Consider the following 17,724-nt stretch of genomic DNA (forward strand, 5'->3'; position numbering starts at 1 on the left):
GTCCATTGCATTGGTGACCTCATTCTACGTAAACACCATTGCCAATATTCTTTGGACTTCCATCTCCATCTCCATAAGCTCCATAAGCTCTGTCACCTCTGAGCTTCACAGACCGATCTTGGCACTTTCGCCGCTTGTAGTATACATTCTGCACTTCTCCCTCATCCCTATTTGGACTACTGCTTCTTTACATTTAGCCAGTTTGTCATCAACCCCACTTCACCTCATCCTCCTGCCCCTCTGGGCTTCACCCTGCCTACCTCCTTTCAGATGTGCCATAGAGTCTAACCCATGACCCTCAGCACCACACCGCTTCTGTTATTCCATTTGGATGCCTTTGTTCCAATTCGGACCACCTTTGATTTCCTGTGCTTTCATCTCCCTATATATACCAGGTGCTTGTACATACTCGATTAGACCCTTGGTCTAAATCGACCAGAAAAGCCCCCTGGAGACTTCCTCTTCACTATGTCTGAAATTAAGGACTCCCCTTGAGTTGCTGAGGCCAAGGTCTGTTATATCTGTACCCACCCGATCCCGAACCAACTTCCAGACCCTCCACTCAGCACCCCCCTGAGTCCTACCTTACCTCTGTCTGCTCCGATACCCACCTTTGGACGTGACACCTCTCATCCCACACCTCTTGCCACACCTCTTGTCACTCTCCTCCCTCTGACCCTATTCTGCCAACCTCTGCCAAAGTTACAACCTTCTGCCACAGTCCTGTACCCTGTACTCAGACACCGTTCATACCTTCACTCCGAGATCCTGTCATGTCCCCGACCTCAGACTTTGACTCCACCTCGGCTTAAGTCCATTGCATTGGTGACCTCATTCTATGTAAACACCATTGCCAACATTTCTTGGACTTCCAACCCCACCTCTGCAACCTCTGTAAGCTCCACAACCTCCAAGCTCCATGGACCATACCTGGAACTTTCACCGCTTGTAATGTATCTTTCTCACTTTCCCCTCATCCCTATTTGGACTACTGCTTCCTTCCATTTTAGCCTGTTAGTCACCAACCCCACTTCACCTCATCCTCCTGCCCCTCTGGGCTTCACCCTCCCTACCTCCTTTCAGTTGTACTGCAGAGTCTAACCCATGACCTTTGGTACTGCTCCATTTCCGTCATCCCTTTGTCTCCGTTTGGACGCCTTTGTTCCGATTTGGACCCCCTTTAATTTCCTTGTGCTTTTGTCTCTCCAGTATATACAGGCACTTGTACATACTCATTTTGGACCTTCAGTCTAAAGTCGACCAGAAATGCCCCCTAGAGACTTCCCACTCACTGCTTCTGAAATTAAGGACCAAATGGACAAACAGCAATGGCACAGCACTCTGCATGAGTTGCTGAGGCCAAGTGTCAGGGATCGGCCCCTGACCCCGCTGTCAGGGCACCCAACCACACCCCAGAACCACCTTCCCAGACTTCCCCCACTTCCCAGACCTCCCCATCCCTACATACCTCTCACAACTTCAGCCCGCATGTGAGCCCGCGGGAAAAATCACGTGGGTTAAGGCGAGCAACTCGCCTTAACCCATGTGACACCTTTTCCAAGTTGCGGGAACATGCTCGGCTTCTACCCAGAGTCACGTTATGAACTGTACAGTACACTTCCTTTTTATAGTAGCCAAGCGGGGAATAGGGAAACTTACCCTTCTTCTCAACTCAATCCCCGCTTAGTCCCTTCAGTGAGTTTGAGGAGCTGAGGACAGGGTCTAGCGCCCAACCACCCGGAACACCGCACACACCTAGGACTGAGGTCGGGCTGTCCCTGATCGAGGACCGAGCCCTGACACCAAGGTCCCTCCTTGCTAAGTCTCTGGTTCCACTCCGGAATCGTCCACACTCACCCCATTCTAACAGGACCACTACCTAGCATCCTGGAACCCCCTAGTTGAGCTTACATCTGCATTGGAATTGGCATGTTTGACATTCAGGATCTGTGTATCTAACAGAAGGTTACCCTTCTTCTCAACTTAATACCTGCATAGGAAATACCAGGCATGGCATCTCTGGGTCTGGGGATGTGCCCTGACAGTATGGTGATGACTGCAGTAGAAGTGTAAGGATGTGGGAGGATGTGACATGAACTTCCAACTCCACCTCCATTACCTCCATTACCTCTGAACCCTGCAGCCTTACTGAATTGTCCCATTCACTCCCACCTATTCCCTTGTTCCTATTGCTATTGCTTCCTTCCAATTCAGTCAGTTAGCCATTCCCCATTATAAACCTCCCTCCTTCCTCTTGGGCCTCTCTCCTGATCCATTCTTGGGAAGCACCATAGAGTCAAACCCTTGACCCTAAGGTGTTGTTCCTTCATCCAGACTTCCCTTTGTCCCCTTCTGATTCCCTTTGTCCTTGTCCCCTCTCACAAGATGTCCCCAAGCTCCCCTAGTAAGACAGCCTCCATAGCATTGAAAAGGACCCACCAACAACAAGCAGTGGCACAGCACTCCACCTGAGTCACTGAGGACAAGGTCCCTCCTTTATTGAGTCTCCACATCTGCCTCCAGAACCATTTCTAACACCAGCCCCTCACAAATATAGAGAACCATAGGGATGAGGCCACAATGAGGCCAGGGTAAGACCAGATGACAGTAGACTGCTAAGATTAAAACACAGGTCCAAAAATGTATATACATGTATTTCCAACAGCAGCAAATTGGGAACACTAAGGATGTAGCAGGTGCAGTGCTCCCTCCAAGCTACTGAAGTGAGTCCCTTCATCACCCCTGGAGCCCCACCCCACCTCCAGATGTGTCTCTGGCCCTCACCTGGACTTCATTATGCTCAATCCAACATCCCACCCTGGCATGTTCTTGACATGCTTCTTTGACAGTGAATTCCCTTGTACTGCACTCAAAACTTACTCAAAAGTTGTCACCCAAGAGTGGTGAGTTTTGGCATTCTTGTGACTTAGTTGTTTTTCCCAAGTTGTGAGTGCTGTGAACATCCCTAATAGATTGAGTGCTTTGTGCTTGAATTTCTGTTCATTTCAGAGGCAAATTACTGTAGCCCTCCTCTTAGTTGGTCACTAAGGTGGCATGCCTTCACACACATATGAGGGGCACCGGCGTGCTTCAAAGTAAATCCCCTCCTTAGATGCAAAACCACATGTTGCAAAGTGTGCATACCAGCCACCTGAAGGTCCTGAATAAACTGGGTGGCACCCTCCACTTGTTCCATTAGAGTCGGTCCAGCTGTCAAGCTGATAGGAAATTGTAATGGAAACATTGCAAATTTTAGTGCTCAATGGTGAACCAAAGGGGATGGCCTCCACAGGAACCTGGTGTTTCCACCTATTTGCCTCACGGCAACCAGCTGTTGAGACAAAAATTCATGAAACCAGAGAAATTTTCATTTCTGAGCTCAGCTCACCATTTGGTGCTGGGAGGATAACCATATACACCCAAGCCTGGCCACCTGATGCACCAAGGCCAGGGGACTTTTTCTTTGCTGAAGCAGCTATTCCAACATGAAACTCAGCCATGACAATTGGAAGTATAGTGATTAGAACCAAGGTATTCCAGCATCGCATTGTGAAGGCCAGTCAACTGTTATGGGCTGTTGTATGAATAGATGAACCAGCCACATGAATCGAGAAATTCTAACCTCTATCTCAAGCAAAATGCCTAGAGTAAGGAGAAGGGGGGGGGGGGGGGGCATTCTTCAGAGGGTTTATAGGAGATCCTGGTATTTTCCCAGTCTTTGAAGAGTGAAAAATAATCCTCCTAACAGTTCTGGTTCACTGGCACATTATCAATAACATGTGAGTTGATTAATACATGTAGTGACCTCACATGTGCAGGTGCTTCTAATTCATTCTTGCCTCTTGCACATCAATAACCAGGAATGAGGTATTTTAAAGGCATATATGCATATGTTGAAAGTGATCCAGGACCACCCATTGGATATGACTAGGGTTGCCATGGTTCTCAGAGAACTGATTTGAACTGGGACTGAACCAAGAACCAAACTGTTATAGAATTTCAGCCTCTTATGGGCTATGTTCAGTACAACATCACATGATATGTAAATATGAAGACCCAAAAACCCCATGTAAAATCTTAAGGAGTTTTTGTGATTGTTTTTTTTTTAGCACCCAGACCAAACCCAGGATGACCCATGGACATCACAGACTTCTTCCCCATGAATTTGTATGCATTTGGAGGCTAGATTACTAGCCCACTTGCAGCAACTTGTGGCAGAGCACTGTGCCTACATTCTTTATCAGCATATGGCCCTTAACTTTCTAAGAAGGAGGGCATGATCTCTGGGGGGATTTCATTCCTTGAAAAGCTCCATGAGCTCTATGAGGGTGAGCTCATAGAGCTTTTTGTTTTTAAATAATGGATGGTCTTCATGTTGTAGGAGGGCACAGCAAGTACTGCACAAATGAGGCCAGAATCGCGTTTTTCGAGACTCCAACGAGCGCCCTCAAGCTTCCGACATAGTCCCAATGCCCACGGAACAGCTCCACATTTTATTTTATTTTTTCCATGCTTTTTTCTCAAGACTCATGTTGCCACTTCCCCAAATTTCACAGTTATCCACCATTTCAGTTATATCTCCACCAACTTTCCACCAAATCACACGATTTTGAGCTTGAAGGACAGCGACGGATCAGGAGAAGAGGATAAAATAATGGTACGGGAGTTAGGGCGACAGATACGCGGTGGAGAAGCGATATTGATGGTTGATATTGACTTCATGGGTTCATTTATTCATTTTATTGTCACTTGCCTTATTGTCCTTTAGCCAAGCTGCTAACATTCCTCCTGTTCCCATCGCCACCATCTACCACTTATTTTTCTTACACCCAGTTTGCATTGTACTTACAGTTGTTGGACCCTGTCAGATACATGGTGAGGAGGGCAGTGTTCCTGGACCTTTCCCCGGAAGGAGGCCAGTGGTAGAGAACAGGCAGAAGGACTGCAGCCTCAGCAACTCGGAGAGGAGTGCTGAAGGAGAGAACGAAGGAAGGTCAGTTGGGAGGTTCAAACAAGACCACCACCAAGCTGTTCCCTGGTTCTTTACTTAGGATGGGGAAGTGTACTAGTAATATTTGTTGTAATTATAGTACCAATCTGAGTGTTTTGGCTAATTCTATTTTTATGGGTTAGTCTAAAAGTTTCTGGGAATTGACTTACAGATAAACAAAGCCCTGCGGAGCTGTTCCTTTATTGCAATTTCTCAATTTGTCTGGGTGTAATTCTGTGTAGGATCGTTTAATTTGGATTTTTAACTTGAATGAAATCTTCTACTTGGTGAAGTTTCAAAGATTCTACTCAGTTAATGATTTAGATTGTGTCTGGAGTGTCCCTTGAGTTTGTTTTTATTTTTGTCTTATTTTATTGCTTGTTTTAACAGTAGCAAAATAACTGTTTTGTGTTTACACTTTGAAATCTGGAGTGTTAACCAGCTCTCCTGTTGAAATATCTACTTAATATTTCTCTCCTTAATTGCTGCCTTTTGCTACAGTGGCAACCTTCACTGTATATCACTTTTTCGCACTGGAGTGACAACCAGAAATGCTTGAGAAAAATAATACTCTATTTTCTTACTTCTCTGAGGGGGGTGAAAAGTTGCAGAAAGGGTCTCCCTTTTATACTCCTTGGGTCGCCTTCCTTTTTCACGCTCTACCTCGTATTTACAGGATTTATTTACAGTGTATTTTTCTCAAACTGAATAAAAAATGAAATTTTCACGCTATAGTTCTACTGCGCTGAACTGCGGCTCTACTGCAGTCAGACTGTGCCTAGAATCCTTATTGTCCTTCCTTGCCTAAACTATTTTAATGGTTATAATTAGAACTTGACTGTGCTGCATTTGTCACAGTTTCCTATTTCAAATTCCTCATATTTACTATTAAAATCGCTATGACTCGATGATTCTGAATTCAAACTTCGCATTACTATGCATACGGCTGCGCTGAGACCTTCAGCTGATTTATTCCATTTTTATCCAGTGACATTAGTTAAAATGAGACTTGAAATGGTAAATGAGTGAATTATTCAGGTTTAGAACCGAAAGAAAAGGTTGCTAGTAGTCAAGAATTACTCAAGCGAATGTATTATAGCTCTCCACTTCATTAGAATATCCTCCCCTAAAATTCCTGCCATGGTCCATCGTAGTTTAGTGGTTTTCATGGTTTTTGTTCATCTCCCCTGATTCCCCTTTGTATTATCACATCCTAATCCTCCATATGTGTTGTTCATTGTTATAGTAGGTCGTCCTCGAAGATATCATATTTTTATGTATTTTATTTAGGGCTCTGGACCTCTTGAAGCTGTCTTCCCACGCGTTTTCAGGTTTCTAACTTCATGTCCTTGTATCTCATTCATTTCTGGATGGTTTTTTACGTTCTTGTTATCATAAATTTTCATTTATTCCCACCTTTCCAATGGTACTAACGTTGTGTTCTATTTCCTGGTATTCGTCGAGTTAGCAAAAGTTTGTGCACACATTCGGTAATCACATGCATCGTTCCCGTAGTCATTCGTATGCGGGCACTGTTTCTGTTTAATTTTTCGGGATTTATGGTATGTGCGGGTGTTTGTATCCTTCATATGGGCTTCCGTGATTTATTTCAGATTTTTCCCTCATGATCTAAGGTTGTTTTGCACTTTCCGTGCTTTGTTTTGACCGGGCTCTTCCTTATTTGGATGGAAATTGGTCTTCGCGATCTGCCAAGTGCGGATCTCGGTTCCGACGGCCGGTTCCTGGAGCATTGCCACCCTCACGTGTCATTAAACATGATGCGGATTTCTATTTTCCCGTCGTTGGTATAACTTCACAACGGCTGGACCATTGGGCTGAAAATTTGCGTAACTATAGTTTCCTATTTTTCATAATTTCCGTGTAAATTTCGTTGTATGTTTTAATTATGGATCCTACGTAAACATCATCTTTTCCCTGAGCCCGGACTTTTGATGTCGCTATTCCTGTTATTGGATATCTCATTAATGCGTGATCCTTTTATTATGAAAATTTGGGTGGATTAAGAATAGATCCCTTTCTTTCTAATGGGCTATCAAGCTTGTCTTGGTCGTTACTGGTTGTTCTTCGTGCTTGCTTTTTAAACATTGTCCTCGTTTTCCGGGGGTTTCAGTCATATCTCCATCGTTTATGGGTAGTTTTCCCTGTAATTACTTTCATTGGGTCCGTTTTGGGGACATCTACATTTCCTATTATAAACACGACTTTGAATTTTGCATTAGTTCCTGAGGAATCCTTGTTCCGTGGTACTTCCATCCTTGGCTACGTGTGTGGATGTGGGAAAGTAGTTTCCGTGGAGGTTCTCTGGCTGTTTTTATAGTCAAATCTTGGTCGATTGTCCTAATTCTAGGGTTAACATTTGCTATAAATTCCCCCGAGAATTCCGTCTTGTTGATGCTAAGCTTGAAGTATTTTTGCTAATTTTCTTTCTTCCATTTTATCGTATGTAGTCGTAATAATTGTAAAATTTCGTAAAAATTCAGGTTCTTCTATTACCTCATCTACTTGTCATATGGGGTTTTGTGATTTATCTGGCATATTTCCATAATGGGTTTCCATAGTGTGACCATTATTTCTCCTACAGCGCTGTGCCTATGTTCAGTAACGCTTTAGGAGTCTGGTCCTTAACTTCAGAACAAGAGGGTGCGAACTCTGGGGGGAGTCTGGTCGTCAATTTTGCACTCAGGTGCCATCAACTACAGTACAGGACTTATATACATAATAGAAGACAAATGGGAACGAAGGGGAAAACCCAAGGGGGGCTTACCCACTTGCCAGGTCAGCAAGCTCATGAGAGAATTGCCTTATCAAGCATTGTGGAGTGGGTAGGTGAAGGGTGGAATTAGCGACAGCTACTGGAGAGTGGGAAAACCTTTGCGGAGTGGGCAGAGGTCCTAGGAGGTCCATAGTAATATTGGGTAGGTAGAAATATTAATAAACGTATAAGGTGAGGATAAGAGGTACCAGAGAAGGTACCGGAGATCGGAGGTGGAGGTGAACTGGAGGTGAACTGGAGGTGCAGGGGGAGGATGGACCAGAGGTGGACTGGAGGTGTGGTGGAGTAGAGCGGAGGTGAGGTGGAGTTGGTATGGATATGACAGACCCCCCTTCAGTGCAACAAAGACTGTGGTGTTGAGCAATCCTTGCAGAAGTTCTGTGTGATTCCCTGATGACTGTCCAAGAAGGACCTGGCATGAGTACAGTGATTAAGAGAATTTATTAGTACAGTGCTCTTGCACCGGGACCATGTGTGGCCTTACCAGTAGTAAGATTCTCTTTGCCCCCCTTTCTTTTCCTGTTTGCTGGTGGGTTATATCCCTAGCATGCTTACAACATCTCCATGAAGTCTGCTTAGTTATTTTGGCACCAGTAGTGCAAAGATAATATGGATATATGTGTGTGTAAAATGGCCACTGTGTCAGGGCCCAGCCTCGGACTCAGAGGCTCCCTGACCTCCCAACCCCCATCTAACCTATCTGTCAAAAACCCCAAACAAAAGTAACGTGCAAGAGTCCGAATGCAGGCAGGGCTCAACTAGAGGGGTTCCAAGAGCTCCAGTAGTGAACTGAAGCTTCTCCAGGAAGCCCAAGTCTGCTGGGTGGTACAAGAGGCTCTAAGAAGGACATGGCCTCAGCAACTTGGAGGGAGCACTCTGCCTCCATTACGTCTCAGTTAGTCCTTTTATTTCATATGTCTGAGGTATCTTGTAGGAGGAGGTCAGGATTCACTCATAGAGGGACTTGGGGTAAATTTTAGTCAAGATTAGAACTGAGGTACAATGGGTTCTAATCTACAGGTATATATAGAGGGGGGAGGAGAAGGACTTTAGTCAAAGTCCAAGTGATACTGACAAACACCGAAAGGTACCAAATGATACCAAAAGGTACTGTCAGGTCCTGAACAATATCCTTAAGGGGGAACCGAGGTGTCAGGTTGAGGAGGCTGGAGTAGAGGGCTGGAGGATAAATGGGGATGAGAAATGGGTAAGGGGAAGTTAGCCGAATGAATGGAAAGAAGACAACAGTTGTAATATAAATGGGAGGTGACTAATTTATGATGATGTGAGCAGGATCAACGGAGGATGCGGTTAGCTCCGAAGCCAGAGTTACATATCTGAAGGATGTTGGGTGACTCCACTAAATGAAATGGGAGCAGGAATGGTTTAGAAGTAAGTCACAAGATGTTGGAGATCCGTTGGGAGGTCGGAGCAAATCCGGAGGCTCCAAATGTTCCGACTCAGGACCGAGCTTCTGGGATGGGAGTGGCCAAGGGCAAGTGTGCCGAAATCCTGGCTGGAGCTGAGACAGTTGGGAAGGAAGGTGATGTTGGGAAGTGGGGAGGTATGGTGTAGGGGATGGTGAGGTTGTTAGGAAGGTGTGGTGAGGTGGGAGAGTGCGGGGTCGGGATTCCGGGATATGACACTATCCTCACACTATGCAGGGCATGAGATGAGAAGAAGGGTAAAGGTCTCATCTCCCCACATGGTTGCTATATAAAGGAATGGGTCACATGCCCACAACTATACAGCTCCTAGAGTTGTGTAGTGTGACCCAGAGGGGACATCCAGGTGGCAGTGCCCAGTAAGCGTGGGAACATTCTGGGTGAGCTGCTTGCTCAGAAAGTTCCCACGCTATCCCCTGTGTGCATGTACACAACACACAAAGGCAACAACAAGGCAACAATCAAAGAATAAAGGGAGTAAGTAGGTGGGGAGTCTGGGGCACCCTAAGGCAGGGTGCTGAACCCTGACACATTGTGTCAGGGCACACACCCTGACTAGCCTGCATCCGGACCCACATGTGCACTCCACCCTGCACACTCCATACACCACATGCTCCAGGCCCCAGTTCCCATTCCTCATGTGACTTCCAGATATCTCCAGAAGTTAACCTTCTTCTCACTTCCTTACCCACAGTAGGCAAGTGTATCTTACTTGCCTTTCCTTTATACACTTTCTTACTGTCATATCCCAGAATCCTGACCCTGCACTTCCACACCCCTCTACAACACTCCTTACAACCTCACCATCACCTTCCTCATTTCCCCTTACAGTCCCACTCCACCTCCACTCCCACTGTCTCAGCTCTGTGGACCTCAGCAGTCACCATCAGCCATCTCCACCCCTGGTGTTCAGACCCAAGTTGGAACCTTTGGAATCCCCAGACTGCTCCAACCCCCTGATGGATTCTGGACATTTTGTTATATACTTTCAAACCCTTTTTCTACCCATTTCATTTATTGGAGTCACCCAATATTCCTCAGATGAGTAACTCCGGTTTCAGAGCTATCCACATCTTTCCATTCAGTCGGTGTCAGGGCATGCCTGTTAGATATGGTGGATTCAGACGACTCTGGAATGGAATCTGTAAGGGGTTGGTGTAGGTTCCAACCCCAGTTCTCCTCAATCCTCAGGTCGTCAATAGAGTTGAGCTGTATGGAGCTTTAATTATCAACGATGGGGAGGAAAAGGAGTTCTGTTCCTTTTCCCAAATTCCCACACTATTGTATATACATTGTTTATACATGTTTATTATGAGACACATATAGAATGAAGATAGGAATTAAGGGGTGGGGTTACCACTCCTTACAGAATCAGAGACTTAGCATGGAAGGACCTCAGCCTCAGTGACTCATGTGGAGCGCTGTGCCATTGCTGGTTGTCCTGGGGGTCCCTAATTTCGGATCTAGCAGAGGGGAAGTCTCTGTCATATCCGTACATACCCGATCTCGATCCGACTCCCAGACCCCCATCTTCACCACCTCTGGAGTCCTACCCTACCGCTGTCCATTCCGATATTCACCTTCGGACCTGACATCGCTCCTCCTCTTACCCCTCATGCCACCTCCACCCTTCCGTCCTTCTCCTACCTTATCCTTGTCCGCTCCGATACTCACCTCGGACCGAACACCACCCCTCTCGCCACCCTCCTCCTCTTACTCCTCCTCTTACTCCTCACAACACCTCCACCCTTCCATCACTCTCCTACCCTTCTCCTGTCCACTCCGATACTCACCTTCGGACCTGACACCTTTCCTCTCCTCCACTCCTCTCCCCTTTCCTCTCTTCTCTCTCCTTCCTCTGACCCTCTCCTGCCAACCCTCCGCCAAGTTACGACCTTCCGCCGCTGTCCCTTACCCTGTACTCAGACACCACTTGTACCTTCGCTCCAAGATTCCGTCATAGTTCCAACCTCGGACTTTGACTCCACCTCGGCTTAAGTCCATTGCATTGGTGACCTCATACTACGTAAACACCATTGCCAATATTCCTCGGACTTTCAACCCCGCCTCCGTAAGCTCCGTAAGCTCCATAACCCCCAAGCTCCACAGATCATACTCAGCGCTTTCGCTGCTTGTAATGTATCTTTCGCGTTTTCCCCTCATCCTTATTTGGACTGCTGCTTCTTCCCATTCTAGTCAGTTATCCCCAAAATTCACGGATATCCACCATTTCCCCCATATCTCCACCAATTTTCCACCAATTCACACGATTTTGAGCTTGAAGGACAACGACGAATCAGGAGAAGAGGATGGAATGACGGGACGGGAGTTAGGATGACGGATATGGGGTGGAGAAGCGAGATTGATGGTTGATATTGGCCTGATGGGCCTCAATTATTGATTTTATTGTTACCTTGTGGACATTTTTTTTGCCTTATTGTTTCTTAGCCGAGTTCTCAACATTCTTCCTGTTTCCATTGCCACCATCTATCGGCTATTTTCCTTGTTTTTTGTTCTGATTTCTCTTTTTTTCTATATATACACCCAATTTGTGTTGTACTTACAGTTGTTGGACCCCTCTTCTGTGCTACAAAGACTGCGGTGTTGAGCGACCCTTCCACACGTTTAAAGAGCTTAGTTTGACTCCTTGACGACTGTCCAAGAAGGACCAGGGTGAGTTTTGAGTTTAAGAGAATTTATTAGTATTGTGCACTTGCACCAGGACCGTGTGCAGCCTTACCGGTAGTAAGATTTTCTTTGCCACCCTTTTTCTTTTCTTGTTTGCTGCTGGGTTACATCCCTAGCACGCTTACATCGCTCAGCACACCAGTCCATAAGTGTGTAATTTATGGTAGTGTTTAAGTGGTAACCAGAAGTTGCTGCTTAACCATGTGACTCTAAGTACACCTTTGTTACATAAGACTCGGGGTTCAGGGCTATTGCCCTGACATTCTCCCCCTTTGCATTGCATATGCAATGCATACATGGTTTAAGAAAAAAAAAGGAATTCAAAGTATAAGCATTTTTCAATGAAAGTTTGGTATCACCACTTTAAAGTGGGTGATGTGTGTCACGACCCGACATATCCATCACTTCCGTCAACACGTCCTAGTGCCACTTGGCCCATCCAGCCCGCTATCATCATCATCCATCCATCCATCCATCCACCCGTCACCCTCATCCGCACTTCCTCCCCCATGTGCATACCTTCCAACCTAGGTTGCCTGCTTCGTTGTTGTCTGCCCACCAGCCAGACGGCTTGCTAGACGGCCGGATGGCCTTTTCTCTTTTGTCCACTTGCAGACTATTGTTCCTCCTTTTGTTTCTTGCTTGCCTTTTGTTGACCAAGTTTGCCAATATTAACTATTTGTCTCTTTCTTCATTCATTAATATTGCGCTTGATCCGCCACTCCTTCCGGGCCGGTCTTATTTAGTTACTTGTGTTTATAACGCATGTAGGTTACACCGGATGTACCTCAGTTCGTATATCGACTTGGATTCCCCCTCTAGACTCATCGTAAGGCTTCTGTCTGAAATTGGGACACCAATGTAAGAACGAAGCACAGCGCTCCACCCGAGTCGCTGAAGCTAAAGTCCCACCCCTCCAACCTTATGAGCCTGGACGACTTCACGTGCCTTGCGGGTCACCTGGATACGCGTCTGACACGTTCCTGACAATGTGTACATTTAGGAAAAGAATGAGAAATAAGAAAGGGAGGAAGGAGTAAGGAGTGTGGGGCCATTACTCTGAAGTAAACGGCAATACACAGATATCGTGGGAAAAGGGGATGGGAGGGAAATAGAAGAAGGAGAAAGTTTCAAAAATAGATTTTGATCCAAAAATTATATATCTTTGGTATTCCTCCTCACTGGTTCTGTGAGGTGTCATGTGTAATTGGTGTTTACACATGGGCAGTGGTGGAGGTGAGATGGAGTAGAAGTTTCTGCAATTGTTACTTGCAGTTCCTTGCATACAATTTTGTGTGTGGGGCCTCAAGTTGGAGGAAGGTGTTTTCATGGGCACCTCAATGGCATATTACCATGTCACTTTCCCTTTCTTTGAGGGTAGAGTTATTTCCCTGGAGGAGGGTTTTCTTCATCTGGACATCCAATTGCTGTGTTGGATGTGATGATGTAGCCTGGTGTCAGGGCACACCCCACCTGACCCCATGCCCCATCCCACACCACCCTGCCCTACTCCACTTCCCCTGCGATCACTCCCCATTCCTCCTTTCCCTTTTCTTCTTTCTCTCTATTTCTGTTCCACAGTCGACTTCCCTTTTTTCTATGTATCACTACACACCTAATCCCGCTCCCCTGATTGCCGCACCCACTGTGTGCATTCCTGCCTACAGAGTGGCACACCTCCAGGAGCTCCCACAGAGACACCCAGAGAGGTGTGGCTGTGTGCGGAGATGATGTGGCTCCCCCCATGTGACCCTACCTGCATGTATATAATAGCACCTGGGGTGGGAACAGAAGAAGCAGCCTTCTTCTCAACTTCCCACTTCAGACTAAGTGGTTGGGGATGCTCACTCCATGATGGGACTGCTGCTATGCATAGCCAACACCTGTCCCACCGAGTCCCTTGCACCTGGACTTTTCCACTTTCAGAGCTGTCCCTGACACCTGGGCTACATTGTTGAGCTGTGGACTCGATGAAGTGGGTGCTGTAGGAGAAATAACAGTCACCCTATGAAAACTCATTATAGAAATATGCCAGATAAATCACAAAAACCCCCATACAACAAGTAGACATGAGGAAATAGAATCACCTGAATTTTAACGAATTTTAACAAATTATTACAACTACATACGATAAATAGGAAGAAAGAAAATTAATAAAAATACTTCAAGCTTAGCATCAACAAGACGGAATGCTTGGGAGAATTTATAGCGAATATCACACAAGGAACTAGGTCAATTGAGGAAGATTTGACTATAAAATCAACCAGAGAACCTCCACGGAAACTACTTTCCCATGCCCACACATGTGTCATATCCATCCCTGGCCATTGACTTCCGGTCCCTCCGATCCCTCTGGTCTAACTCCACTCCTCCCTCACTAACCTCGGAGCCCCCGTATTCCGCAATCCTCTTGGTACCCCTCGATGGTCACCACCCCCTCATTTCAATTTATTACCTATGCCTCCCTAAGTACGGAGCCCCGAGGACTTCCGGACAGCTCTGTTAGAATGGGCGGAAACGGACGACTCCGGAGTGGAATCGGAGACTTAGCGTGGAGGGACCTTGGCCTCAGCGACTCAAGCGGAGCGCTGTGCCATTGCTGTTTGTCCATTTGGTCCTTAATTTCACAGTAGGTGAGCAGGAAGTCTCTTGGGGGCATTTCAGGTCGATTTCGGACTGAAACCAAGACGAGTATGTACAAGCGCCGATATATATAATGGAAGGGGCAAAAGCACAAAGAGAACAAAGGGTGACCGAATCGGAACGAAGACGTCCGAACGGGAACAAAGGGTAGAGGGAGCGGAGCGGTACCGAAGGTCATAGGGCAAGACCTGTGATACGTCCGAAAGGAGGTAGAGAGGGCGAGGCCCAGAGGGGCAGGAGGATGAGGGGAAGTGGGGATGATGACTAACTGGCTAGAATAGAAGGAAGCAGTAGTCCAAATAGGGATGAAGGGAAAATGCGAGAAATACATTACAGGCGGCGAGAGCGCCGAAGGCGGTCCGCGAAGCTCGGGGGTTGTGGAGCTTACGGAGGTTACGGAGGCGGGGTTGGAAGTCCGAGGAATATTGGCAATGGTGTTTACGTAGTATGAGGTCACCAATGCAATGGACTAAGGCCGAGGTGGAGTCAAAGTCCGAGGTAGGGACTATGACGGAGGCTCGGAGTAAGGTACGAGCAGTGTCCGAGTGCGAAGTACGGAACAACGGTAGAAGGTCGTAACTTGGCGGAAGGGTGGTGGAGGAGTAACGGAGGGAGGAGAGAGTGGCGGAAAGGAGAGTAGTCAGGTCCGAAGGTGAGTATCGGAGCGGACGGGGGAAGCGTAGGAGGATAACGGGAGGGTGGAGGTGTTGTGAAGGGGGAGCGGAGTAGTAGGAGGAGGTGTGTTGCCAGGACCGAAGGTGAGTATCGGAACGGCAGCGGTAGGTTATGACTCCGGAGGTGAAGAGGGTGGAGGTCCGGAAGTCGGGTCGGGGTCGGGTATGCACGGATATGACAAGCTCCGACGTCCGCTAGCACACCCCCGCCTCCGCTGGGCAATACACTCGCCTGCCCTGCAGAGCCCACCTTCGGGCCTACCCCTCCTTTCCGTTTCTGGGTTATCGCCTGCCTTTCCGCTAACCCTGCGAACCGACTCATCGGTAATATTCAGTCGGCTAATGTTTAAACCCCGTTAGCTCCGCTCCGTTCGGCTCCGCCAATTGCGGACCCGTCTCCGCTGTAACCATATATATATCCCACTTGTACATAGGTTACACCCCAGTAGTAAAATCAACTAGAGTTACCCCCCTAGGTTCTAATTGCCAGTCAGTAAGTTAGGGCACGGACGTGTCACTAGGCACAGCGCTCTTGGCAGAAGTCGCTGAGGCCGAAGCCCTCCGCTACAGAGACATTCCTTCGTCTCGAATCTGGTCTCTGACAACATGTAGCTGAGCTTGGAAGTACCACAGAACAAGGATTCCGTAGGAACCGATGCAAAATTCAAAGTTGTGTTTATAATAGGGAATGTAAATGCCTCCCAAATAGACTCAATGAAAGTAATTTCAGGGAAAACTAGCAATAGATGATGGAGAAATGACCAAAATTCGTGGGAAATGAGAACAACATTCAAAAGGAAAGCGCACAGAACAACCAGTAATGACCGAGATGAGTTTAATAGCCCATTGGAAAGGAAGGGATCTTTCTTAATCCAGGCAAATTTTCATAACAAAAGGTTCACACATCAATGAGATATTCATTAACAGGATGAGCAACATTAAAGTCACAGCTCAGGGAAAAGTCGATGTTCATGCAAAATCCATATTTAAAACACATAACCAAATTTACATGGAAAATATGATAAACTCGAAACTACCACTATGCAAAGTTTCAGGCCAAACGGCCCAACCGTTGTGAAGTTACACCAGTGACAGGAATAGAGAATTCTGCACTATGCTTAAAGACATGTGAGGGTGGCTATGCGAAGGGCACTGGCTGTTGGAACCGAGATCTGCACTTTGGCAGATCACGAAGACCAATTTCTGTCCAAATAAGGAAGACTCCGGTCAAAACAAAGGATGGAGAACACAAAAACACCTTAGATCATGAGGGAAAAATCTGAAATAAATCATGGAAGCCTGTATTGAGGATACAAACACCCATGCATACAATAAATTCCGAATAATTAAACAGAAATGGCACCCGCATACAGACAAGTACAGGAACAACACACGTGATTACCGATTGTGTGCACGAACTTTTGCTAACTCAACAAATACCGAGAGTTAGTACAACTCTAGTACCATTAGAAAGGTTGGATTAAATGAAAATTTATGATGCTGAGAACGTAAAAAACCATTCAGAAATGAGTGAGATATAAGGACATGAAGTTAGTAACCTGAATATGCATGGGAAGATAACTTCCAGAGGTCCCAAGCCTTGAATAAAATTCATAAAAATATGATATCTTTGAGGACGACCTATTATAACAACAAACAATACATATGAAGGACTAGGATGCAGCAATACAAACGGGAACTAGGGGAAATGGACGAATCACAAAAAACCACAAAACTATGACGGACCATGGTGGGAATTTTAGGGAACAATATACTAATAAGGCAGAGAGCTCTAACACATTTGTTTGATCAATTCTTAACTACTAGCAACTATTTCTTTTGGTTCTAAATTTGAACAATTCACTCATTTATCATTTCAAGTCTCATTTTAATTAAATGTCACTGGATAAAAATAGAATAAATCAGCTGAAAGTCTTAGTGCAGCCATACATGCAGTAACACGAAGTTTGAATTCAGAATGACCATGTCATAGTGAACTTAATGGTAAGTAAGAGGAATTTGAAATAAAGAACTGCAACAAATGCAACACAGTCAAGTTGGTGTACCATAAACAAGCCAAATCCCGCAATTCTACCACCCTTAGCCAATGTTCTCTCCTGCATATTTCTTATTTTTCCTGATTTTTCTGATTCCATTTCTAGTCACTAGAGCCCGATGTGTCCCTTTCTTATTGTTCTTTCCTTGTTTGTCATTTCCAGATTCTTCCGTGATACCGTGACCAGCTGTATAGTCAGCTAGACAGTGAGGAGTAGCGGAATCCACTCCCAGTTAACAAACCTGTGCATGCTACCACTCCAACCCTCCCCCTCTCTTCTGTCTTGAGTCTAGTGGTGATAGACCCATTACAATGTGTAACTAGGCACAGGGCTCCTGGAATAAGTCGCTGAGGCCAAAGCCCTCCACCACAGGGATGTCTCCTTCATCCCATATCTGGTCTCTGACACCATGGATGGGTGCAAGCCTGAGGGA

General features: G+C 46.2%; 1 protein-coding gene across 1 annotated transcript; it reads left to right on the forward strand.

Moving 5' to 3' along the window:
• Window positions 1–9,188: 9,188 nt before the first annotated feature.
• On the forward strand, window positions 9,189–11,227 carry EI90DRAFT_3127015 (uncharacterized protein; the record flags this gene model as incomplete). Its single annotated transcript, XM_039063974.1, has 2 exons — window positions 9,189–9,348; window positions 10,752–11,227. The coding sequence occupies 2 exons, from the start codon at window positions 9,189–9,191 to the stop codon at window positions 11,225–11,227; spliced, it is 636 nt and encodes a 211-aa protein (XP_038913481.1).
• Window positions 11,228–17,724: the final 6,497 nt, after the last annotated feature.

This window comes from Cantharellus anzutake (genome assembly GCF_015039405.1).
Source record: "Cantharellus anzutake strain C23 chromosome Unknown EI90scaffold_41, whole genome shotgun sequence".
Taxonomy (NCBI): Eukaryota; Fungi; Basidiomycota; class Agaricomycetes; order Cantharellales; family Hydnaceae; genus Cantharellus; species Cantharellus anzutake.